Below are 25761 nucleotides of genomic sequence, written 5' to 3'. Positions count from 1 at the left end.
TCAATTTTCACAAAGGAAAGGAAAAAGGAAAAGGTTCAAAATCTTTTGGGCTACTTTAAAAAAACACTAAAACTGATTTAATGTACAAATCAAAATATTTCTATTCTAATACCAAATGCAGGAAATATATGAGTCCTGGCACACTTCATTCCTATCTATGAATAATAAGACCAAAATGTGTGTTTTCATCCAAAGATGTTAGGGTCTGAGGGGAGCTTAAAGATCCGCTAACCTATCTACCTCGTTTCACAGGAAGAAACAGATCCCAACAGGTTAAGGAGTGTGCTCAAGGAGGCCGAGTCTGTGTGCGCCAAGCTGTTTCAAGGGATCATAGAGATGATGGAGCTGCATGGGAACTGAAAAGGTTTTTAGATCAGGGTTTCCAAACAGTAGTCCTCGAGGGTCACCTTTTAAGGGGAGGGCAGCTTCAGAGTAAGGCTTCAACAAACAGTTCCTAAACTTTGAGGGGAGTGCCCAAGGTCACATTGCCTGTTTCTATTGTTGAGATGGAGAACTACTATATATATTCTGGATATTAATCCCTTATGTGATATATGATTTGCAAATATTTCTCCCACTCTGTTAATTGTCTTTTCACTTTCTTGATAATGCCTTTTGATGTACAAATGTTCTTAATTTCAATGAAGTACAATTTATCTCTTTTTCCTTTTGTTGCCTATGCTTTTGGTGCCATACTTAAGAAACCATTGCCAACCACAAAAAGACAAACAACCCACTTAAAGAATGGTGAAGGATTTGAATAGACATTTCTCCAAAGAAAAAATATATATGCCTAACAAGAACCATGAAAAGTTGCTCAGTATAATTAGCTGTTAGGGAAATGCAGATTAAAGCAACAATGAGATACCACCTCATACCCTTTAGAATGGCTATTATTTTAAAAATGAAAAATAAGTGCTGATGATGCAGAGAAATGGGAACTCTTGTACATTGGTGGTAGGGGTATAAAATGATGCTGTCACTATGCAAAACAATTTGACACTTCCTTAAAAACAGTTCCTCAAAAAGGTAAACATAGAGCTACGATATGACCCAGCAATCCCACTTCTAAGTATATATCCAAAAGAATTGAAAGCAGAGATTCAAACAGATGTTTGTACCTGTGTTCAGAGCAACATTAATTCACAGTGTCCAAATGTACATCATCAGATGTATGAATAAACAGATTGTGGTATGTACATACAATGGAATCTTATGCAGCCTTAAAAAGGAATGAAGTTCTGATATATTCTACTACATGAACCTCAGAGATATCATGTTGAGTGAAATAATTGAGACACAAAGGGACAGATATTGTATGATTCCATTTATATGAAATAGCTGGAATATGAAAATGCATAGAGAAAGGTTACCAAGAGTAAGAGAAGGAAGGTGAATGGGGAGTTAATATATAATGGTATAATGGGTGCTAGGTTTCTGTTTTGGGTGATGGGAATATTCTAGTAATAGACAGTGGTGAAGGGAGCACAACATTGTGAATGTAATTAATCCCACTGAATGGTGTGCTTGCGCATAATTGAAATGAGGAAGTTTATGTTGAATATATGTTTCCACACTTTTTAAAAAGAGCAACTATCCAGGTTTGTCTTTTGTGGATCCCAGGAAATTATGTTCTTACACTAACCCATTCATGTGCCTGTAAATGCAGTGTAGGTGGGGTCTTTTGATTAGATTCAGTAAAGTGACCTTGATTAGATCACTTAGGTTGATTTTGATCAGACTGTGTCAGTGAGGCATGTCACAGGCTGGGTCTCCACCCTCTTGCTGGGTCTTTTTTAAACTGAGAACACACAGAGAGTAGAAATCATAAAAAACAGGCATCCTTGGCTCCTGATTTTAGAGGGAAAGCTTTGGATCTTTCACCAGTAAGTATGGTATTAGCTGTGGATCTTTCATATATGGCCTTTATCATGCTGTGGAAGTTGTGTTCCTAGTTTAAGGGTTTTAGTTTGTTTGTTTATCATGAAAGTGTATTGGATTTTGTCAAATGCTTTTTCTCCTTCAATTGAGATGATAATGTGTTTTTTCTTTCATTTTATTGATGTGGTGTACTACTTTAGATGGTTTTCATATGTTGGACCACCCTTGCATTCTGAGAATAAAACCCACTTAGTTATGGTGTATAATCCTTTTAATATTGTGCTGAATTAAGGTTGCTGCCGTTTGTTGAGGATTTTTATGTCTGTAGTCATAAGGGATATTGGTGTCAGGGTAATGCAGGCCTCACAGAATAAGTTAGGAAATGTTCCTTCCTTTTCCTGTTTTGGGAAGAGTATGAAAAGAATTAGTGTTAATTCTTTAAATGTTTGGTAGGATTCATTAGTGTAGCTTTCCGGTCCTGGACTTTTCTTTGTTGGGAGGCTTTTGATCACTGATCCAATTTCCTTACTTGTTATAGGTCTATTCAGATTTTCTTTCTTTAAATTTTTATTGGATCTGTTTTGGTAGTTAGTGTGTTTAGGAATTCATCTCTTTCATCTAAGTTATCCAATTTTTTTGGCATACAATTGTTCATAGTGTTCTATTTTATTTCTGTAAAATAGGTAGTAATGACCCCATTTTTATTTCTGATTTTAGTCTTCTCTCTTTTTCTTAGTCAATCTAGCTAAAGGTTTGTCAATTTTATTGATCTTTTCAAAGAACCAACTTTTGGCTTTGTTGATTTTCTTGATTGTTTTTTTCCCATTATTTACTTATCTCCACTGTAAAATTTATTATTTCCTTTCTTCTGCTAGCTTTCAGTTAAATTCGGTCCTCCTAGTTTTAGTTCCTTAAAGTGTGAAGTTAAGTTATTGATTCAAGATCTTGCTTATTTTATAACATAGGTGTTTACAACATTATATTTCCCTCTGAGGACTAACTTTGTTGCAGTCCATAAGTTTTAGTGGTTTTTTTTGGTATGTTGTGTTTTCATTTTTATTCATCTCAAAATATTTTCTAATTTTCCTTGTGATTACTTTGACCCATTGATTTTTTTGAGGGTGTTGTTTAATTTCCACATAATTGTGTTTTCCAGTTTTCCTTCTATTATTGATTTCTGGTTTTATTTCATTTTGATCAGAAAAGATACTTTTTATTATTCTGTCTTTTTAAGTGTATTAAGACATTTTTTAGTGCCTAATATATGGTTTATCCTGGAGAATATTCAGTGTGCATTAGAGAAGTGTGTTCTGCTGGTGCACAAGAAGAAGTATATTCTGTTGGTATTGGGTGGATTTATATATACATATGTCTGTTAGGTCATATGATTTATAGTGTTATTCATGTCTTCTATTTCCTTATATACCTTCTGTCTGATTGTTTTATCCATTGTTGAAAGTGGGTATTGAAGTCTCCAGTGATTATTGTAGAACCATCTCTCCCTTCAATTCAGTCAATGTTTGCTTCATATAACTTGGGGCTCTCTTTTTAGTTGCATAAATGTTTATAATTATTATGTTTTCTAGTTGTATCAAACATTTATCAATATATAATGTCTCTTTTGAATTTTTTTAACCTAAAATCTATTTCTTCTGAAAATAGTATAGCCACCCCAGCTCTCTTTGTTTACTATTTGCATAGAATATCATTTTCCATCATTTTACTTTCAACCTCTTTGTGCCTTTGTATCTAAGACGAGTCTCTTGTAAATAGCATATAGATGGAAAGAGCTTTTTTTTTTTAACCCAACCTGCCAACCTCTGCCTTTTCATTGGAGAGTTCAGTGCATTTATATTTAAAGTAATTGTGGATAAGGATTTACTTCTGCCATTTAGCTACTTGTTTTTTGTATGTCTTGTATATATTTTTTCTCTCAATTCTTTTATTACTGTTTTTTGTTTTGTTTTGTTTTGGATTTAGGTGATTTTTTTCTAGAGTATCATTTTAATTCCATTCTTCTAGCTTTTCTGTATATTTTTAAGTTATTTTCTTAATGGATGTCTTTTTTTTTAATATTTATTTATTATTATTATTTTTAATTACATTAAAAAAAATATATGAGGTCCCATTCAACCCCACCGCCCCCGCCCCCCACTCCCCCCACAGCAACACTCTCTCCCATCATCGTGATACATCCATTGCACCTGGTAAGTTCATCTCTGAGCATCACAGCACCCCATAGTCAATGGTCCACATCATAGCCCAGACTCTCTCACGTTCCATCCAGTGGGCCCTGGGGGGATCTACAGTGTCCTGTAATTGTCCGTGAAGCACTATCCAGGACAACTCCACGTCCCGAAAACGCCTCCACATCTCATCTCTTCCTCCCGTTCCCCACACCCAGCAGCCACCATGGCTACCGTTCCCACACCCATTCCACATTTTCTCTGTGGACATTGGATTGGTTGTGTCCATTGCACACCTATGTCAAGTGAGGGCTTAGATTGTACATGGGTACTGGATGCATTCTTCCCGCTTCTAGTTGTAGACACTCTAGGCTCCATGTTGTGGTGGTTGACCTTCTTCAACTCCATGTTAGCTGAGTGGAGTAAGTCCAATAAGTCAAAGTGTAGGAGCTGAAGTCTGTTGAGGCTCTGGGCCTGGGTGTCATATTATCAGTCCAGAGATTCAAATCCCCTACATATATCTTAAACCCAGCACCAACTACAATTCCAATAAAGTAGCATGCAAGTCTTGTGAAAAGAGATCCCCTCTGAGTCCATTTCCATCACGCAGAAACACCAGCTCCAAAGAAGGGCCATCTGTCATGGCAGTGAACCCCTTCTGCCATGACCATAGAACCCGTGGGTCTCTTTATCCCTCAAAAGAACCAATACCTGGGGTTGTATCTACCTTATCTGTCTCTTAGACTCTGTTCAGTTGTACATAGGGGTATTCCTTCTGACAACCTCCAGACTCTTTTTTAGAGACTCACAGCCTTATAATCTCATTTCTCCTTTCCATTTCCCCCTTACATTAGGTCAAACCGCTTCCCGAAGTCATGTTATTATATGTAGACAGGTATATTCTGCTGTTCCGCATTGAATCTTTAATTCAAGGTCATTTTCTAGTTGCTTCTTCAGCTGGTATGTGGTAGTGATCCCTCGGTGCCAGGGAGGCTCATCCCCGGGTGTCGTGTCCCACGCTGGGGGGAATGCATCACATCTACACGCTGAGTTTGGCTGTGAGAGTGGCCACATTTGAGTAACATGAAGGCTGTCAGGAGAAAACCCCCAGGCACAATGCTACTCTAGGCCTTGTTCTTATTGCAGGTGCATAGGCTCAAAAGTGTAGCCATTAGTATCAAGAGCCCACTGTTGGGCCCTCCTTCCTTCCTGGTTCTTGCCGTTGCACCTGGAGGATTGCCGCTGCTCTCCCAGGGCCCACAACAGTGACCCCCCGGCCAGGAGCCCAGTACCCCCCCAGCTGTTGTTTTTAATTGTTTCCACTATGAGTATATATAGACATTACCATATACCCTGGGCATATGCCCTGTATAACTCCCTGTCAACCATATATATCCTATCAATAACATCCCATATCAGTATTCCTCCGCTGGCATTGTTGAACCACTCTGTGATCCAAAACTTCCCGTAAAGTGAATCCCAACATAATGTCAGCTTCAGAAGAGTCTTAGATCACCAAAATTCATATATACAATATACAGTATTTCCCCAGATCCACCATAAAACCTTTTCCCTTCCACAGCAATAATCTTTTAACTTATTCATATCATATTTCCTGAAATTGATGTACAGATTCCGAAACTATAGTTTTCAAACAAGGTAACATTTGTGCTTACTATGTGGTCCATACTTTAGGTTGTACAGTTTTCTAAATTTTTTAGTTATCCTATGTTTTGTCTTATGGTTTTCATTATTAGTCTGTCGTCCCCTATATGTTTTTGGTGTAATATTAGCTGTTTTATATTCATCCTCGTGTACTCTCACATAACTCCTCTTTTGCCCCCTTATTTACCTTTGTTCCATCCATTGCACGTCCATTTTCCCCTCCCCTTAGGGCCCACAACGCCTGCCAATCTAATGCCCTGGGAGCAGTCCTTTCTCACGAGAGATACAGTTCTCTCTATTCGACGGCATTAGTCTTCCCCAGGATATGGGTCCACCCCACCCAATGGTAGAACCCATCTTGGCAAAATGAGCCTTCAGCTATTCCCTCCGGAGTCCGTCCCGCATCAGACCATACCCCCTGAGCGTCCTAACCAGGTAACCCTCCTACTTATACTTTGATACGTTTTACTCAACATTTAGTTCTCAATGAACTTCTGGCACTCTCCCATGTTTGTATGTTGCCCCTCCCTCCCACTTAATGGATGTCTTGGGGATCATAATTAACAAACTTAGTAGTACCAATTTAGTTTCAATATTATACAAACACTCTGCACTTGTCTCCCTCCCTCCCTTTTATATTGTTTTTGTCTCAGATTTTATCGTTATACATTATGTGTCCATTAACATAAGTTTATAATGATTGTTTTATGCATTCTCTGTAAAATCACATTTAAAAAGAGGAGGTTCAAACCAAAAGTACAATAATACTGGCTCAAAGTCTAATGTTGGTCCATGGTTTGTCTGACTCCAAAGCCCACTTAACCACTGCACTACCTGCCTTTCCCCTCGAGTAAGCAGTGTGGCTGGTACAGTGATACTGTAAGCCACGTTACACACCTGTGTCCAGGTCTAGTTCCTATGAGTACTAGTACTGCTCCAAAGGTTCCTTTTGCCAGCCACAGGCTGTCAGACCAGAAAGAGGAGGGGAAGAAAGCAGACTTGTAGCCTCTGGTGGTCAAGCTTCAGGGCTCACAGGAAGAGAAACCTGGATCCTGAGCTGCTTCCGTGAAGGTTGTTTGGGGTTTACTGAAATGCTGCCCACTACTTAGCCCGCCCAAACATGTAAGGAGGTAAAAATACCACATGGCCTGGTTTACAGACTGGGTTGAATGGACTATCAGGGTTGACCTGGTTCCATTTCCAGTTTTCGATTCTTGACCAGCTGTAGGCACGGGTCCTAAGGCCCTTCAGGGACCTACTGATTCTACTTCTAGTGCTGAGTCACGCTCCGATTTAGAGGACTTCCCTTTGGGGAGCCTGCAGCTTTTCGGATACTTTGATTTGAGCATTCTTATTTTATTTCTGTTGATAAGAGATAGTCTGCTTTGTTTAGATTGTTCTTCTTTGCTTACATTGTCATCTAAAAAACTCTTACTGCTAATTCAATTCTATGTTCACTGTACCAGGCTGTATCCATTCACTATGTTTGTCAAAGTTTTTCAGGAGGTTCGCTGCATACTTCATCTGATGCTGGACCCTAGATGGGGAGAGGATGTGAGAAACACAAAATCATGGCTCTGGCCCTTAAGACTTTGCCACTGAGTTAAGAAGGCATCTACGTAGGAAATGGGACATCCGTGTCCTTAAAGTTCTAATGATTTAATATTGGGGAATAGTTCATTCCAACATCCTAGAAACACAGATCCCTCTTTCCCAAAGTGGGTGTTAACAGAAACAGGTTGAGACAGGGTCCCCTCTCTCTTCCCCAATGTAGGGCAAAGAGTGAAGCCTCTGGCATCAGACCCACTTGCCTTCAAACCCTGGCTCTACAACCTGTGCGACCATGGCCCTATTATTTACTCTTTGTATACCTCCGTTTTTTCATCAGTAAAATTGTCAAGTTATGACACAGCAATACTAAGTGCAGTGAACACATTTAGAAGAGTGTCGGGCCCATGGCAAGCAGGCTACAATTTTTAGTTATAGTTAATCCAGTCAGTCCCACCACCACTGTTTTGTTCAGACCCCAGCACATCTGCCCTCCATTACTTCAATTAGCCTCTTCCTAATAGGTGTCCCACCTTCAGCCTTCCCCTTTCCAATCTGTCCTGCACACCTTAAGTGTTAATTCCAAGTCCGATGTTGTCATTCTCACGGTACCTTCCTTTCTAAGCTCCGCGTCCCTTCCAGGATGAAGCCTGACTTCTTGCCCCGTAATATGAGGCCCTTTAACACGTGGTTACTGGCTACAGCTTCATCCCTTTGTCCCACTACTCCCCATCCCAGGCCTTTTGTGGTTACTTTCTTGAGCTCCTTATGCCTGCCTGAATTGACTTGCAAGTTCTTGCCTCCATCTTTTGCAGAAATTGTTTCCCATGAAAATCCTCATTTCCTGCCTTCTCCCCCAAGATTGCTTCCTTATAGGCAGCCTTTCTCCCAGGCTGAGCAAAGCGTTCTTCTTTTGTATTCCTGCTCACCCTAGTCACGACTCTGACCATTGGCTTGTTTGTACATCTCTTTTCCTAAATAGTAAGCTACTTGAGAACAGGAGCTTGTATTGTTTTGTGTTTTTTCCCCCTGTATTCACAGCAATATGCCTGGTATATAGTAGACACAATAGTCTTTGATGAAGGAGAAAACCAATAAACGGTGCTTTACTTTCTCACCTGAACAATATTATATTTTGACCCAGGTTGTGGCTGCATCCTCCTAATTCTCGACAAGCATGGATTTCAACAACCTTCTTTATATTATCGGGGATCAACTTGACAGTGATGAGCTGACCTCCCTCAAGTTCCTGAGTCTGGAGCACATACCTCAAAGGAAGCAGGAACCCATTAAGGATACCTTGGAGTTCTTCTGGAGACTCCAAGAAAAGAGAATGTTGGAGGAGAACAACCTGTCCTTCTTGAAGGAGCTGCTGTTCCGAATTCAAAGACTAGATCTGCTGACCAATCTCCTGGGGGTCAGCAGGGAGGAGATGGAGAGGGAGCTTCTGATACCAGGCAGGGCCCAGATTTCTGCCTACAGGTGGGTGGAGCCTCCACACTGCGGGGCTGTGGAGGACTCAGGTTCACGGTCACGGGGAACAGGGCTCACGGGGTTTTCTGAGTGGTGTGACTTGGAGGCTCTGGGAAGATGTCTCACCAAGGCCAGATTAAGAAATTTAGAGACCCTAAATGGCAACAAGATTCTATGTAATTCAGGGGGAAAAAGTGAAGCCATAAGATATAAATTTCCTTTTCAGAGGGAAACATTACCTATAGGTAGGCTGAAATTGAGAGGTTTTCTAAATGCTGTAATTTTCTCTTTCTCTCTTTGTGTTGTCTATTATTTGGTGCCTCTGCTTTGCTGATGTCCAGACCATGTGCTTAGTTTGCCTTTCTCTTGGATAATACATCACTGACCTCCACCTCAGAATTCCCTTCTCACCTGCCTGTAGAAATTTTCAGTGGGGCTTTAGGTTCTTATTCCACATGTAAAGATTCAAACTGCAAATTTCTCTAATGAGCTTTAGGCTCCCAGTCACTCTGGATTTGCCAGACCTGACCCCACAGAGACTACTTGGCTCCGGTGAGCCCAGCTGTGCTGGTGACTCTAAGCTGCTGCCAGGAGAGCAGCGGAGGCTTGGCGGCAACTTGGCCAGAAGCGACAAAGCTGTGCTTCTCCTATCCAATGTGGGTAGCTGAGGGGCAATACCAAGTCATGTTCAGTTATGACTTCATGATTGTGTGACAGGACATTAAATATAGAAGCATATTGCCACCATTTCTCACTTTCTATCTCCTATTATCAGACACTACTTAAAGGAATTTTAGCTTTCTTTTCAGAAAACTTTTACTCAAGTCTCAGGCCCATTTCATCGCTTGCTTGTGAATAACTTTGGCATGTGATATGAAAGGACCTCAGAGGCAGAGGTTAAAGCCATTCTATTCTAATTACCTGGCCTACTAATTCTTTGGTCCTTCTATTCTCAGAGACCTGAGGCCCTGGTATGTTCCTTGTCATTTGTCTGTAATCTGAGCCTTGGTCATTTTGATTTTAAATGACATAAGAGATATTCTGGGTAGCTTTGGTTTAATAGGATTGGAAAATCCTTGTAAGGAATTTATTCATTAAGTCACCAGTTTATCCTAAGAAACAACAGTCCAGATCCAGGAAAACTTGAGGGTCATATTTTGTGCACATAGTGTTGGCCTTATGAAAATTCCACTCTTTCCACCATGTGAGCTAGACTGAGAGAAACTACCAATGCCAGACAATGACCCACACCTTTTGAACTCATAATTAACATTTTGATGTACTTAAGTGTCAAGACCCTTGATGAGCTGAGTGAGCTGAACCACCAGGTGTTAGAGTAGCCAATTAAGATAGCAAGCAAAAGAGAAAGTAACAGACAAGCTTTAGTCACTTTCTGCTATAGTGTAAATAAGAGGTTAAACTGGTGAAAGCTCTAGCGCCCTCAGTGTCTCATTTCTCCCCATGGAACGGTGCTACAAGGTAACATCAGATGGATAAGAGCAAGTGTAGGGAATCATCTCACTGTTGTGGGAGCCCCAAACAAAAGACTGCTATTTTCTAGACTCACAGGTTAGGGGGTGGTAAAAAAGAGAGTCAGAGGACCTCAGAGTGGAAAAGTACCAAGTACTACGTCAGAATGGAGAGAAGTGTCTTCAAGAGCTCCTTCTCCTCACCTCCTCAGTGGAGGTGCCCGAGGAAGGCGTCAGCTAGGAATGCTGGGGGGTGGGGACCGGGCCTGAGTCCTTGACTGCAGTTCCCTTCCCACAGCTGGCACTGTCAATGGTGAGGCCAGGGTTCCAATATCAGTAGTCTGGGTCCTGTGCGGCCCTCTGGGTTTATGAAAATGTAAAGGGCTTGGACACTGCTATCAGGCAAAACTCAAACAGTTTGGTAAACACACAACTAGGCGTGTCATCCTTCGGGTGATACAAAAGCACAGGGAAGGAATGAATGCAGGCGAGGATACTTGGGCAATGCTTGAGCTGATTCTTCTTGGGTGAATGTGATTCTGCAGATAGAAGGGGAAATGATGTGTGTGTGTGCGTGTGTGTGTTGAACACAGCCTAAAGGGGTGAGAAGGCAGGGGCTGGGTGTGATTGGAGCCTTGGGTCTTTTGGGTTGCTGGAATCTGGGGGGGTTATGGCAAGGATGTGTTCCTAGAAGAGAGGGGGTAAGGGGGTAAGGCGTGGTGGGAGAAGATGAGGAGATCTGCTGGGTTCATTCACAGAGGTCTTTGTATTCCAGAAGCAAATGCTCAGGCTTCATACCGAAGGTAACGGACTGTGAAGGCACTGACAGGTTTTAATTAGGGGAGTAGTGGTCCAACCTGCATCTTAAAAGTATAGTTTTTAAAAGTATAATTTCCAAATATTTTTATTGGAATAAGGTTTTGATTTTTATGTGAAGGACAATAGGAAAGTAGGATTCATATAACTGAAATTAACTGAAAGGCAAAGTTGCTTTGAACTTTAAATTCACTAAACGGGGGAGAGTTGGACATTAGCTAGTAGTTTTCTGCATCACTACACCAGCCTCTTGGTAAAGAGTCAACATTAAGTGGCTTTATTATAAAGGGAGGTCATTGAAATCTGGTCCAGTGTCTACATACATCAAATGGGAAATTAAGAAAGCATTTCTAAAGTATCTTCATTTCCCATCACAGGGTCATGCTTTTTCAGATTTCAGAAGATGTAAACAAACTGGAATTGAAGTCTTTTAAGTTTCTTTTGAGCCAGGAGATTCCCAAATGTAAACTGGATGATGACATGGTAAGACCTGGTATCCTACCAAGATTTAATCCTGGGAATTGGTCAACCAGTGGAATTTCTGAGATGGAAGAGTGGGGCTCCTCAGATACATCCAACTTGGATTCTTACCTTTGACCAGGGAGAAGAAAAAAATTATCAGTCGTGGGTGTGGTTCTTAAGTACTGCTCACATGACTCATCACAAGCAAGGCAGAGTCGGGCACAAGGAGGGCAGGGCTGGTCGTGCATTGGGGCCCAGCCCAACGTGGCACCCAGCAGAGTCCGGGAAGGCAGTCCTGGGCCTGAGGCATTTCCCCCCACTTCTGCAGGCCCTGAAACAACCTGAAACCGGGAGCTGTGGCAGACTGGGGGAGGGGCTCTGAGGTGGGTCGGGTGCCAGAGATAGTGATGGGGTGTGAGGCTGTTCCCGGGCAGCTTGGGCTGTTCCCCAGTCATCACGCAAAGGCTTCCACGGGCCCTCAAGCACAGCGACTGGGGACAGGGCACTGGCTGACACGACCTCGCCTCCATCCTTTCATTTGGTCTTTCTGGGCCGGGAGAGACAGACTCAGCCTTCTAGCCATCTGCCAGCTTTGTCAGACCAGCCTGTCCACTCAGGAGGGCCCTTGCTTTGGAGAAAGTGGAAGTAAAAAAAAATCTCATCTGAAAACCAATATGGCTCAATCCAGTCTTCCATCTTTTGTCTCTTTCCCCCCTAGAGCTTGCTTGATATTTTCATAGAGATGGAGAAGAGGGTCATCCTGGGGGAGAGGAACTTGGACACCCTGAAAAGAATCTGTGAACAAATCAACAAGAGCCTGCTGACAAAAATCAGTGATTACGAAGACTCAATCAGAGGTAGAGAGAACCTGCCCGGTAGGTGTGAATCAGCTACACCCGTTCTTTTTTTTTCTTAAGATTTACTTAAGAAAACCCCACGCAGTTGTCTGTTCTCTGTGTCCATTTGCTGTGTGTTCTTCTGTGACCACTTCTATTCTTATCAGTGGCACCGGGAATCTGTGTTTCTTTTCGTTGCATCATCTTGTTGTGTCAGCTCTCCGTGTGTGCGGCACCATTCCTGGGCAGGCTGCACTTTCTTTTGCGCTGGGTGGCTCTTCTTACAGGGCACACTCCTTGCGCGTGGGGCTCCCCAAATGCGGGGGACACCCCTGCGTGGCAGGGCACTCCTTGTGCGCATCAGCACTGTGCATGGGCCAGCTCCACACGGGTCAAGGAGGCCCGGGGTTTGAGCCGCGGACCTCCCAGGTGGTAGGCGGATGCCCTGTCCATTGGGCCAAGTCCACTTCCCTAAACCTGTTCTTAAATTGACAAATCCCTCAAAGTCACAACTGCTTTTAACCAAATATTGGGGAGGAGGGGGATATTTGCAGAGTGCTTTTCTGTTTACAGTGTGTGTGTGTTTTTGTGTGTGTGGTTTTTGATTTGGAGGGAAGAAGGAACCTTGAAAAAGTCCAAGTATTTCAAATACTTGGAGATAAGTTTCCAACATTTATTTAGTTAATTCACTCTGAGATATCCACTTGCCTCCTCTCCACAACCTTCCCCCTCCTCCACATCTTAATGGCCCTGCTCTCCTAACATTCAGATGAAAGCTCAGTGGCTGCTTGTAATCACCTTCTCTACACATCAAAAGATGTAAAAAGCAATGTCAGTGGACACAGGCCCTGAAGCCTCAGGCTGGCAAGTTGGTCACAGATGCTGAGTGTATCAGTAATGAGGTTTTGTTTGATTCCATTTTTTCTCTTGACACATGCTGCCGATGTTTTGTACTTGGGTTGCTGGATTCAAACCAATTTTCAGAACTTCCTTGTTGTTTCCTTCTTCACCAAGAACAACACGTGCTCTGCCCTGAAGGTCACAGGGGTCTTAGCTGAGTGTGAGTCCTTCCTTGCTGTCTTCCCTGCTAAGTAGGGGACCCCCCCACTCCCCCTGCACCTGAGCTCCTACATCATCTGCCTGCCTCATGCTTGGGATGCTCCAGTCAAATTAGACTATTTTTTTTCCCCCGGAGAAGGAACTTGGTTCAAAGCCTGTCCCTCTTTCTACCTTGGTGAGCTGGGTTGAACAAGAAGGAAATCTTTCAGAATGTTGATGATCAAAATAGTCTTTCTGATTACAAACATTATATATACTCACTGAAGATGGTTTTAAAGTCAGAGAAATATTTTTTAAAACCCAACAATCCCATCACCATGTAAATATTAATATTGTTAAGATTTTTGTTGTATTTTCACCCGGGTTTTACGTGTTTGTGTGTGCATGTGCATGAAGCAAACCCGGGGTAGACCTCTGTTACAGGTTAAATCTGAGTAACACTCATGCAACTTCTTTCTCACACCCTCCACACCTGCCTGAGCCCAAGCCTTTAAGAAGTTGGAGTAAAATTCTTTTAAAGCAAGAATTCATCCGGAGCGAGAGATCTCTGGTAGTTTTTTTTAAACGAATCTCTTTCAGATACCACAAAATTCAGCTTGGCAATGTGGAGAAGATAAAATCATGGCACATCTTGGTCATAGTTCTCCCTTTGGAGAGGCTTCCCTCCACCCCCCCTCCCAAATTTTGCCCTTGTGTTTCCAGAAGTGCATTAATTGGCCCATAGAATCCCTGTGGACCGAAAGATCAAGTTCAAGGCAGTCTGCCAACTTTCATTTTAAAATAGGCCTGTTGTTCTAGGTGCTACATTTTTCTTTACTCACCTACTTTCCCTGCCATGTTTCATTCTAGATGTCTCTCTTGCTTGCTTATAGGGGCAGAAATATTTGAAGAGCTGGCAATGTTGGACTCTCCAACAGTGCTGGAAGGTGAATCACAGGTAAACGAGACCTCCAATTCCTCTTTCCCTTTGCGTTGTAGGTTCTATTTATTGTATTCTTTAGCTTTTTCAGCAGCTAGATAAATCATTAGGGGGAAGAAATTGATTGATAACATTGGGAAATGTAGGAAAAATTCACAAAAGGGCAGATTTAAAATGTGGCTTTTAAATTTTAATTTCAGTTTCCTATGCCTTAGTTTTAATCTTAAAACCAAAGATATTGGAGTAGTTAGAGGATAGAGGAGTTGTGGAGCTTCTACCTAACCTCCCAGGAGCCACAAAAGCCTAAATGGGGAGGGCTTTGGAAAGAGTCTAATATTTACCAGGATTGGAAAAAAACAAAGCCTTGTCTTTTAGTCTGCTATTTCAAAATTTCTCCTTTGTGATCAGGTGTAAGCAGAAAACCATAATGACTTAGCCATCTCTATGTCTTTGTCTCAAGCCAGCACAATAATTTCTTTTCTGGCCAAAATAACTTCTGTTTACGTAACGTTCAACAATTGACCAAGTGCATTGACTCAGCCCATTCATTCCTCCCCAGGTGGGTGGGAGACCTGTGGTGAGGCTCCTATGAGCACTCTGTAAACAGAAAAGCACCCTGCAAATACCATCCCCACCACCAACTAAAGATACTGCATTGCCCGAAGTCTCATGGTTATTAAGTAGTGGAGCCAGGTGTTCTGCTCCCTTAGCCTGGGATCCTTTTCTCTCTCTCTGGGGGTTGCATAGACTTCCACTGAACAGCAAATGATCTCAGAACTCAAACAGTCCTGGGAAAACGAGCAGGACACAGGGCACCCCTGAAGGTACTCTCAGGTCCTACAGTCTGGACATGGTAGCCTGCAGCCTGCCTGACCAGCACATCTTGTCCACCCCAGCTGCAGTGGTTCTGAGAGCTGGTTATGACATCAGCTTTCAAAAGCCCAGCGACCACACTGTGTTATGCATAAAGAGCAGGCCCCCAGCTGTTAGCCCAGAAGCACGGATGAGTTGAGTAGATGGCCAAGGGAATCACTAGGTTAGGAACGGGCAACCCGAAGACAGTGCCAAGACAGTCATTTATCCAGCAACTCTTGACTGAGTACTCACAAGTTAGTAAATTCTAGGTGCAGGCACAGACAGTATCTGTCTTGAGGAGTCTTGTGTATAGTAAGGGAAGCAGAACTGAGAACAAATAATTATAATGCAAAATGATGACAACAGTCTTAATAAGTGTGCAAGGAGCCCAAGTACAGGAACATCAACTTCACACACTAACTTCAGGGCAGAAGCCTGGCGTTTCCTTCTGTGAGGGGAAGAGGTGGAAACTAGTTTTTCAGGGCAACAACTCCAAGTTGGGGTAGAACAATGGAATACTCATTTGCTTCCCAGTTTGGCTTGGGGACAGCCTAACCTCTTACCAAAGACTGGTTTGTTCACATTACTAGTGCTCCCACAGAGTCAGCTCTTGGTTTGGCTTTTGTTTTCCAGGTGTCAGACAAAGTTTACCAAATGAAAAACAAACCTCGAGGATACTGCTTGATCTTCAACAATCATGATTTTACAATAGCACGGAGGGATGTGCCCAAAATTCACAACATTAGGGATAGGAATGGAACAGACTTGGATGCAGGTACAGTAGAATCCAAAGTAGAGAAGTGAAATATTTTTTATGCTTATGGTTTTAACAAAAGTAGGAGAAAAAAAGCCGAACCACTTCCCTGTGAATGTGAAAGCATTCATATACATGTTAATTTTTTGCCAAACAGTATATAGAAAGTACTAGGTTCTCCAGAGATCAGAACCAACAGGATATAAATATGTAAATATTAAACTATTTATTATAGGACTTGGCCCATACAGCCATGGGGATTGGCAAGTCTGAATTCTGTAGGGCAGGCCACAAGTTGGAAACTTGACAAAGGTGATGACAAATTCCCCAGGAGAAGCTGGATATCTGAAGTTGAGATAAAAATTCTTCTTTCTGACAGCTGAAATAATCAGTTCTTCCTTTAAGGCTTTCAACTGATTGACTGAGGAGACTTCTCTCATTACTGAAGGTACCCTCCTTTGTTGATTATAGATATAATCAGCCATCATAGGTGGAATCAACGACTAATGATTTATTTTTATTTTTTTAAAAGATTTATTTATTTTTTTCTCTCCCCTTCCCCTCCCCCACCCCGGTTGTCTATTCTCTGTGTCTATTTGCTGTGTCTTCTTTCTTTGTCTGCTTCTGTTGTTGTCAGCGGAATGGGAATCTGCGTTTCTTTTGGTTGCATCATCTTGTTGTGTCAGCTCTCCATGTGGGCAGCACCATTCTTGGCCAGGCTGCACTTTCTTTTGTGCCGGACGGCTCTCCTTACGGGGCGCACTTCTTCCGTGTGGGGCTCCCCTACGCGGGAGACACCCCTGCGTGGCAGGGCACTCCTTGCGTGCATCAGCACTGCGCATGGGCCAGCTCCACACGGGTCAAGGAGGCCCGGGTTTGAACCATGGACCTCCCATGTGGTAGATGGACGCCCTCACCACTGGGCCAAGTCCACCGCCGACTAATGCTTTAAATCCACAAAATACCTTCCCAGTGACAATCAGGCCAGTGCTTGCTTGACCAAACAACTAGACACCATAACCTAGCCAAACTGACAGATGGAATTAATCATCACAGTAAAAAGTCTTAAATCTTACTAGAAGGCTTACAATGAAAAGTAGCAATAAGCTTTGCTTTTAATTTAACTAAATGAATAGTGCTTCTGTAAAATGCATTAGGTATTAAGTGATTAAAAACTGCCAAGGTATCAAGGCCACTCATAGAAGTTGCATTTATAAAAGCTGGGCTGTGGAATAAAGCAGAAATTTTGGGTTCTTAATTCTTTGACTCAGCCCATTTAAATAAGATTGAGAACTTACAAGTTAAATGAAATAATAATTTATGACACATGATAAAAATAACTACAACTAAAAAAATAGAAATAAATCCAACCCAACCATTATGATATTGATGGAAGAACTTTTAGAAATTGTGTTCCCAACATCAAGAGAAGGGCTGGGGGAGCTTACTGAAGACAAGAGTAAAGAAAATTCAACCTACTGGTAGTATGGAATCAGAGTTCTAACTCTCCTTGGTTCCAAGAATACTGGCAGCCAGAGATATATCCCCATGGAAATAGTCTAGGATTCTCCTCTGGAGAAGCCAAAAGTCCCGGGTAAAAGACCTAAAGATAGTAACGTTTGAAGGTTCACTAACAAAATGCACAGGTTCCAACCCAATCACCCTGGTATTAAGTCCACCAGTGAACAAACTATATCTATGAACACTTAAAAAGTTGTCAACTTTTAAATTGACTAATTAATAGTTTATGAATGGACAACTAATGATCATGAGGCATATGAAGAAAGCCTCTAGTATGAAACAAAGAGGCAAAAAAGGAATAAAGGAAACAGAATAAGGATGAAACAAAGATAATGTTGAAAGAAAAACTCTTTAAAAAACTATACATAGTATTTCAAGAGAGAGAATACAAGTTATTATATCCATAAAAGGACAGGATATAATGAAAAAGGAACAGAACAAGCAAGTATCCTTGCAAATTAAAAATCTGAGCACCAGAATGAAAAGTTCAGGGAAGTGGACTTGGCCCAGTGGTTAGGGCATCCGTCTACCACATGGGAGGTCCGCAGTTCAAACCCCAGGCCTCCTTGACCCATGTGGAGCTGGCCCATGCTCAGTGCTGATGCGCACAAGGAGTGCCGTGCTATGCAGGGGTGTTCCCCATGTAGGGGAACCCCACGCACAAGAGTGCGCCCTGTAAGGAGAGCCGCCCAGTGCAAAAGAAAGTGCAGCCTGCCCAGGAATGGCGCCACCCACACAGAGAGCTGATACAACAAGATGACGCAACAAAAAGAAACAAATTCCCATGCCGCTGACAATAACAGAAGCAAAGAAGAACACACAGCAAATAGACACAGAGAACAGACAACTGGGGTGGGGGGTGGAGGGGGAGAAAGGGGAGAGAAATAAATAAATCTTAAAAAAAAAAAGAAAATGAAAAGTTCAATAATCTGGAAGATACAGTCTCAGAAAGTAGAACAAAAAGACAAAAAGGCATGAAAAATAGGAGCAAAAGAATAAGAAAATTTGAGATCAGTTGTGAATGTTAACCTCTGACAATACGAGTTCCAGAAAAGAGAAAACAGAGAAAATGGAGGAAATGGAACTTTCCAAGCACTGAATGGCACAATCTCCAGACTGAAAGGGCCCAATGAATTGAGAAAGATTCACACGAACGCATATCACATCCTAGAAGCTTCTATAGAGAAAGGAAAAATAAGTCCTATGTAGGATCAGGAATCAAAATGTTATCGGACTTCCCAAGAGCAACATTAGAAGTTAAAGGGCAGTGAAGACATGCCTTCAAAATTATGAGGAAAAAATGCCTTTTGAAGAATTCTATATCTAGCCAAATTATCAAAAAGTATGAAGGTAGAAATAAAGACTTGTGCAAGGACTTAAAAATTTTACTTCATGCACTGGTGGATATGCTCCAGAAAAACAAGTGAGTAAACCAAGAAAGAGGAAATCATGGGTTCAGGAAAGCAAGGAACCTTGCATGGAAGAAAGAGAGATGGACACACAAAGAGAGAGTAATTCATCGGGCCTAAGGAACAGTCACTTGCGATGAGTGGAAGGATATAGTGCTCAAGATGGGAAGCTCTAGGGAAAAAAAAAAGAATCAGACAGGCAATCTGAAAAAATGTTGAAAGACCTTGATAGACCTATTAGAGCTTTTACAGAAAAAATAAAGACTACAGAAAGCAAACAAATGAATAAACAATGCAATCAGTAATTCTGGGAAAGACAAAAAATTTAATAAGAAAGGGAGCATAATTAAAGCAATTAATTTTGTTTGATCATGTTTACATAGTCCTAAAAATATTAAAGTGACTATTGATTCAAACAAAAATTGGGAAGAATTGTGTAAGAGCATCAAATGCTCATCCTCCATAAGAAGAACTCAAGACAAAAGTCTGAAATGCATAAATGAATAAATAGCAGTGTATGCAAATACATTACAAAATAGGACACTAATCCCCAAAGATATGGCTAAAACTTGAAAATGGTTACCTTGATGCAGTAGGACTAGGTACTAGAGAGGGATGGAGAGGGGGTAACTGCTTCTGTAATAGGCCTTTTAGTTTTGACTTTTTATACATTCATATCTTTTGTTTTGATAAATTTAAACAATTTTGAGGGGGTTCAGCATAAAATCTTTAATTCCAATTTTTGTTTTGCTTTTTTCTGATTATGTAAGTAATACAATTATTTTTTTAAATGATTCGGTAGTAAGCCTAGAAAATAACTTATCCATCTTGTAGAACAGTTCAGAAAAGACAGCAGGCCAGCATGATCACTCTCCACTCTCCCCTTCCTCCTTTGCCCCAGAATTTGACAATATTCTCAGCTAGTAGTAGTCAATGTTAACAGCCTCCAGAATCCAGCTGCCAATTTAGAAGTTCTTGTTCTCTAAGTTCTGCTTCAAATTCTTATCTGTTCAACGTTAGACCCACTGTTGGTTCTTTCCAGCACTTAGCTGTGGTCCTCTCCTAAGCCATGGGAAGAACCTGTGTTTCCATGATGAAAGACATGATGCCTACGTTTAGGTTTAGATTTCACCAACCTGGGAATTATTGTGGTATAAAATGATTTTTCCTTATTTTCTTTTTCAGAGGCTTTGGACAGGACCTTTAATGCACTTCATTTTGAGATTGTGCATTTCAAAGACTCCACAGCAAAGAAAATCTGTGACGTTCTGAAATTTTATCAAAACCTGGACCACAGTAACAAGGACTGCTTCATCTGTTGCATCCTCTCTCATGGAGACAAGGGCATCGTCTATGGCGTGGATGGGCAGGAGGTCTCCATCTATGAACTGACCTCTTACTTCACTGGTTTGAAGTGCCCTTCCCTTGCAGGCAAACCCAAAGTCTTTTTCATTCAGGCTTGCCAAGGGGATAACTACCAGAAAGGCATTCCTATTGAGACTGACTCAGAGCAGCAGGAAGCCCTCTTAAACGTGGACTCATCATTTCAGAAAAAATATATCCCAGATGAGGCTGACTTTCTGCTGGGGATGGCCACTGTGGAAAACTATGTTTCCTACCGAAGCCCCCTGGAGGGGACCTGGTACATCCAGTCCCTTTGCCGGAGCCTGAGGGAAAGATGTCCTCGGTAAGTTTTGCCTTTCCAACCCTTCTCACTGTTACACTACCTGTCCCCCCATCACCACTACTACAAACCTATATCCAGAGCCCTTTAAAAAGTGCTTTATGGTTGAGGTCATTGTTAACAGATCAGAGTGGTGTCCAAGGGGAGTGGTTTCCATTCACCTCTAAATATCTAGCTGAGGATCACATAGCTAGACTTTCCAGGCCAGCTGCAAAGGAGAAGGGTAGCATGTGGTAACATCTTTATTTCATAGATGGAGAAACTGAGATACTAAGGGGTTTCCTCTATTCAGCATCTCAAGGGACAACCAGGGTATCACAGAGCAGGAGGAATGGTAGAGTCATGAAGTCCAGCTCTCTCTGTAGGCAGGAGCATGACTGAGCCATCCCAACTAGTTCTTGGCAGTCTTCCAAGAAAGCAGTAACCCGTTTCAATGTTTCATATCCTCCAACCCTGTCCAAAGTTCTCTAATCACTAACCAATCTCAAACCCACCTGATGCATTGTGGCAGGTAAATTGCTCACATGGTTCAGAGTAGCAACTTTTCATAATCCCATGACTTGGCCTGTTTTGAAACCATAAAATGTGGGAAAATCTCATTATATCATATGCTTCCTTTAGTTAGAGGGTTCTGTATGTCACACTTCACCCAAATGCACACACACCTGACAGGAATGAGCAAGGACTCTTCTACAGGTTTCTTCTAGTACTATATCTCATTGTGTTTTTTCCTTCACATTTTATTATTGTAGGGTTTATTCTGACAGATCCCTGGGGACAGATAGCAAGGTGTTCCAACACAAGTCTGAACAAGTTCTGTGGAATTAGTAAAATACATGAAATAATAAAAGGGCATGGTTTATTATGGGAGGCATATCATGTTTTGAGTGTGTGAAGAATGAGAATTTCCCATGGCCAGTGGCAATTTGAGGCAGAGTGTGTTGGAGAGCGCTGAGGGATTGTGAGGCCCAGACACAGAGCAGAGCGGGGTACACACAAGGCAGCAGGGGAAGAAACCAAATCCAATACTGACACTGAAGTTTCTGATGGTCAGGACGGGATCCTGAATAAACCAAAGCTGTTTTTAAGCTCTGAGACAACTCCTTCATCTGGAAGGCTGTGATAGTCTCGGTTTAGCAACTTCTGTTTCAAATGCCTGATGTTTTGAGGGAAATAACTATTCCCAAGCACCGAGATGACAGTTTGTGGCTTGTCTTCTCCCCACCATCCCCACAATATTATGCTGTTTTTCAGAGGCGATGATATTCTCACCATCCTGACGGAAGTGAACTTCGAAGTGAGCAATAAGGATGACAGGAAAAACCTGGGCAAACAGATGCCACAACCTACTTTCACGCTGAGAAAAAAGCTCATCTTCCCTCTTAAATGATGCCATTGTTTAGCTGCATAACACTATGCTTTTTACTTTTTGTTAAACTGCTTTTTTATATAACACTATGCTTAATTTATTTATTACTAAGCTATAGTTATTTTGCACTTTTTTTCTCTCTTAGTAATAGGAAGGTAGAGAAGGACCTTCCTTTTGCTTTTCCTAATTCTTACATGGTCAGGCCCACATCTCTGACTTTTCAATATTAGAAGTCAGTACTGGACATTTATGGCCATAGCCCTAGTTTTCGTTTTATTTCTAATTAGATTTTTTAAATTTAAAATTTATGGTACATCCCTCCCAGCTGACTTTCTATCAGACAAAATTGGAGGTACAGTTGGTATCCAGGGGAATGGAAGTGATGCCCTCCCAAAGCCACTTAGGTAGATTTTTATCTGACCTTGGTGAAAAGCAAACAAACAACAACAAAAAACCCTCCCATGTTGAGGTCCAGCCTGCCCACTGCAGGTACGGGGGACAAGCAATGTCAGAACAAGTCAGCCTCCTTTCTGCCCCCTCTCCTGGGCGATGGGAGGACACTGTGTTGCCATGATAGACACCATGCCTGTTTAGAGTTAGAGCTCACAAAACCTGCGGATGATTTTCCTTGTTTTTATTACTCATCAAGAGTCTCATTAACCCTACTTTAGAAATAGCAGAATAAGATAATCACTTTTTTTTTTATATTTCCAGATCCTATCCTTCCAAACCATCTTCCACACTACCTTACAAAATTGATTTTTTAAATATAAATTTTAAAATGTTAAGTCTTAATTTAAAAGCTTTTTAAAAAACAAATTCTTCTACACTTTCTTTTTCACCTGCCCCCAAACTCCCTTTCTAGGCCTTTTCTAGGCTTCTGTGCTTTGCTTTTTGCTAACAATTTTTGCATGTTTACATTTGCTCTTTATGTTCAGTTTGTTTTAAACCTTTAGAAATTAAGTTTCTTTAAAAACCAAGGTGTTTGTGTGTGTGTGTGTGTGTGTCTTTGTATTTGAGGTACTGGGGCCTCAAACCTTGTATATGGGAAGCCGGGATTCAACCACTGAACCACATTGACTCCCTACCAAAGATATTTTTTAATAGAATAAAATATGATTTTAGTTTTACTGTTTCTTGGAGATATTTTTATTTGTTTGTGTTGTTGTGTTTTTTTTTGCCAGTGACAACTCACATTGGTTGGCTCACAGTCATGCTTTACCTGAGCCTCCCAATGTTGACTCATAGGTTTTTAAAAAATTAATTTCTAACATTTAAAAAGTGGGAGCTGGGAAGCGGACTTGGCCCAATGGATAGGGCGTCTCCCTATCACATGGGAGGTCCGTGGTTCAAACCCCGGGCCTCCTTGACCCGTGTGGAGCTGGCCCATGCGCAGTGCTGATGTGCGCAAGGAGTGCCCTGCCACACAGGGGTGTCCCCTGCATAGGGGAGCCCCATGTGCAAGGAGTGCGCCCGTAAGGAGAGCCGCCCAGCACAAAAGAAACTTCAGCCTTCCCAGGAATGGCGCCGCACACATGGAGAGCTGACACAACAAGATGATGCAACAAAGAGAAACACAGATTCCTGGTGCCACCGATAAGATAGACGTGGTCACAGAAGAACACACAGTGAATGGACACAGAGAGCAGACAACGGGGGAGGGGTGGGGGGGGGAGGGGAGAGAAATAAATGAAAAATAAATCTTTAAAAAAAAAAGTGGGAGCTGCCCATAAACACCAGAATACCATCCTTTGAAAACTCAGAATATCTGACAGCACTGACCCCATGGTCCTGTATGGCAACAGTTGAATGGGTCCAAGAAGTGCCTTCTTCAGCTGGGGCATGTACTCTGCAGCTCACCCATTCCTTTCCCAATCTAGTCCCCCAAAGCCCCCATCCCCTTCTTTGCACCTACAAAATCCCCACTTCCAATGACAATTTATCACTGTACTTGTGTGACTGTTTTTCCTTAAGTACAGCCCACTTCACTTATTTATATTGCCTGCCTTGCAGGCATTTGAATTCTGGTGATGGTTTAGACAAGGTAGGAAAAATCATCAAACACTCCTCCCAAGTCATAGATCAGGGAACATGAGCGAGAGGTTCAGGAGCTGAGCACGTGTGTGAGAGAACAGATTTTTAGACTTAATATCCAAAATTTATCTTTCTCGCCAACTAAATACCACAGGAGGAAAAAAGGTACACCCCCAAAATACAATCAACATTTAATAGGAAGAAGGACATCAGTCTCTTTCTAATAAAATATGTGGAGGTGGGAGAAAATAAATAGTACAATTCCCAGGGAAATCTCAGCTCTGGGTATAGAGAGCATCAATTTTCAATGAAGGGTCACCAAAAACCATGCAATCAAGATAAGAAGTCAAACAGTCTCAACTACTTAGAAGAAAGCAAACTGAAAAGGCAAAAATAGATTCCAGGCAACCAAGAACTAAACTCCTCAAGGAGTTCTCTAAGCCTGCAGAGATGGCAGCACAACCATCTTCTGCTGTGGAGAACAACTTTTTACTCATGATTCTTGTCTTTTGTTGCCACAGGAACCTCTTCTAAAATGTCGTAATTGTCTTCATAAGAAGCACTAGAACTCTGTCTTGTAGAATGTCCTTCACAAATCTCTTCATTCTTGGCAGTGATCTTCTGCCTATAAAGGAGGGGAAGATGTATCACTATAGGCTCAAAGGGTGGAAAGGATTATAGGATATTAGGGAATAGGTGAGAAATGTGGCTTCATCCCTGCACAGGGGGCAGTCTCACTTATTACTTGCAGTAGTTTTGAATTTAGTGAATTTAGTGTTATTTGGGTGACCAAATTCCCATATTAGGAATTTTCTACTAAATCAGCACAACAAATAACTTCCCTTTATTAAAGTAGTGGCCACAGTGGATTTTAATGATTGAAGCTGTATCTTTAGACAACAATATACTTTCTGACCTAAAGTTTATTTCTACAGGACCCAGATGTAGCTACATCTAAGTGTGAAACTCTGACACCTGAGCCACCAAATTCTCAGGGGATATGTTTGTAAAGAGCCCTCAGTCACAGAACTGAGTAAACTCAGAGACTGGCAGATAAATCTCATGTGTCATTTTGCATACAAACAGAGACACAGGTAAGGAACAATGCTCCAGACTTGTCCCTACTACACCTCAAATTACATGCCTGATCTCAGCCATCTAACTTCTAGATCCAGGCTAGAGTTGACAGACCTCCCTCCAGAAAGTGCCTGTGCCTTGACATCACTGGGAGTTCTTGGGGTCATCTTCCTTACCAATCCCCTCCCCCAAATTCCCTCCCACCTCCTAAAGACAGCTCAATCATGTCATTTTGAGCAGAAGCATCCACACCTTAGATGCAGGTTTTCTTCTGTCAGGATCTGTATGGTGTATTTATACTGTTCTTCTACTTCAGTAAGCTTGGTCTGGAGCATTTTCTCCAGATTCCCCACTGCAGCTTTCTGAAAGACATTTTAATAGCTATCTTTCCCAAACTGTAGCCCTCCGGGGCAGAGCTATACAGCATAGCTGCACAGAGACCTGGGTTTCCTCCCCCAACTCCATCCCCACTCCGGCCAGAACCCACCTCTCTCTGGAGTTCCATCTGAGTTTGGTAGAGGGTCGTGTTAAGTGATTCTAGGATAAGAGCTTGTGCGTGCAACTCTTCCTCTATGATCTGCACAAGAAGAAGTCGTTTCAGGACACCATGATTAATTTATTCTCTTCTCCAGGGCACCTGGACTTGAATCTAAAGTGTCAGTTTTAACTACTACTTCTCCTGTGCCCCTCACAACCAACCAGTCTCCATACCTTGTTAATTCTACCCGCTCAATGTCTCACCTG

General features: G+C 41.9%; 2 protein-coding genes across 9 annotated transcripts in view; one reads left to right on the top strand and one right to left on the bottom strand.

Annotated features, from left to right (window-relative positions):
• The window catches only part of CASP8 (caspase 8), a 32112-nt gene extending 9076 nt beyond the window's left edge, over positions 1-23036 (top strand). For 6 of the 7 annotated variants that reach the window (XM_012525317.3, XM_071216181.1, XM_012525318.4 and 3 more), the window contains 7 exons: positions 8425-8762; positions 11416-11521; positions 12219-12375; positions 14268-14332; positions 15803-15944; positions 20039-20540; positions 21792-23036. In XM_012525317.3, the coding sequence (XP_012380771.1) occupies positions 8458-8762; positions 11416-11521; positions 12219-12375; positions 14268-14332; positions 15803-15944; positions 20039-20540; positions 21792-21927 (1413 nt within the window). In that variant the 5' untranslated portion in view covers positions 8425-8457 and the 3' untranslated portion in view covers positions 21928-23036. Of the gene's footprint in view, positions 1-5961; positions 6168-8424; positions 8763-11415; positions 11522-12218; positions 12376-14267; positions 14333-15802; positions 15945-20038; positions 20541-21791 lie in introns of all 7 variants that reach the window. The other variant, XM_058300377.2, reaches the window with a different exon arrangement.
• Positions 23037-24119: 1083 nt separating this feature from the next.
• Positions 24120-25761, bottom strand: part of FLACC1 (flagellum associated containing coiled-coil domains 1) — a 29950-nt gene continuing 28308 nt past the window's right edge. Inside the window, exons 13-15 of one of the 2 annotated variants that reach the window (XM_004458904.4) lie at positions 25505-25594; positions 25270-25379; positions 24120-24565 (exon numbers count right to left, since the gene is read on the bottom strand). In XM_004458904.4, coding sequence (XP_004458961.1) covers positions 24430-24565; positions 25270-25379; positions 25505-25594 — 336 coding nt within the window. In that variant the 3' untranslated portion in view covers positions 24120-24429. The remainder of the gene's footprint in view (positions 24566-25269; positions 25380-25504; positions 25595-25761) is intronic. The other variant, XM_023588893.2, reaches the window with a different exon arrangement.

The sequence above is a fragment of the Dasypus novemcinctus genome, chromosome 7 (assembly GCF_030445035.2).
Source record: "Dasypus novemcinctus isolate mDasNov1 chromosome 7, mDasNov1.1.hap2, whole genome shotgun sequence".
In the NCBI taxonomy this organism is placed as follows: Eukaryota; Metazoa; Chordata; class Mammalia; order Cingulata; family Dasypodidae; genus Dasypus; species Dasypus novemcinctus.
Note: the sequence above shows the minus strand (reverse complement) of the source record. Positions and strands in the feature narration are given on the sequence as shown.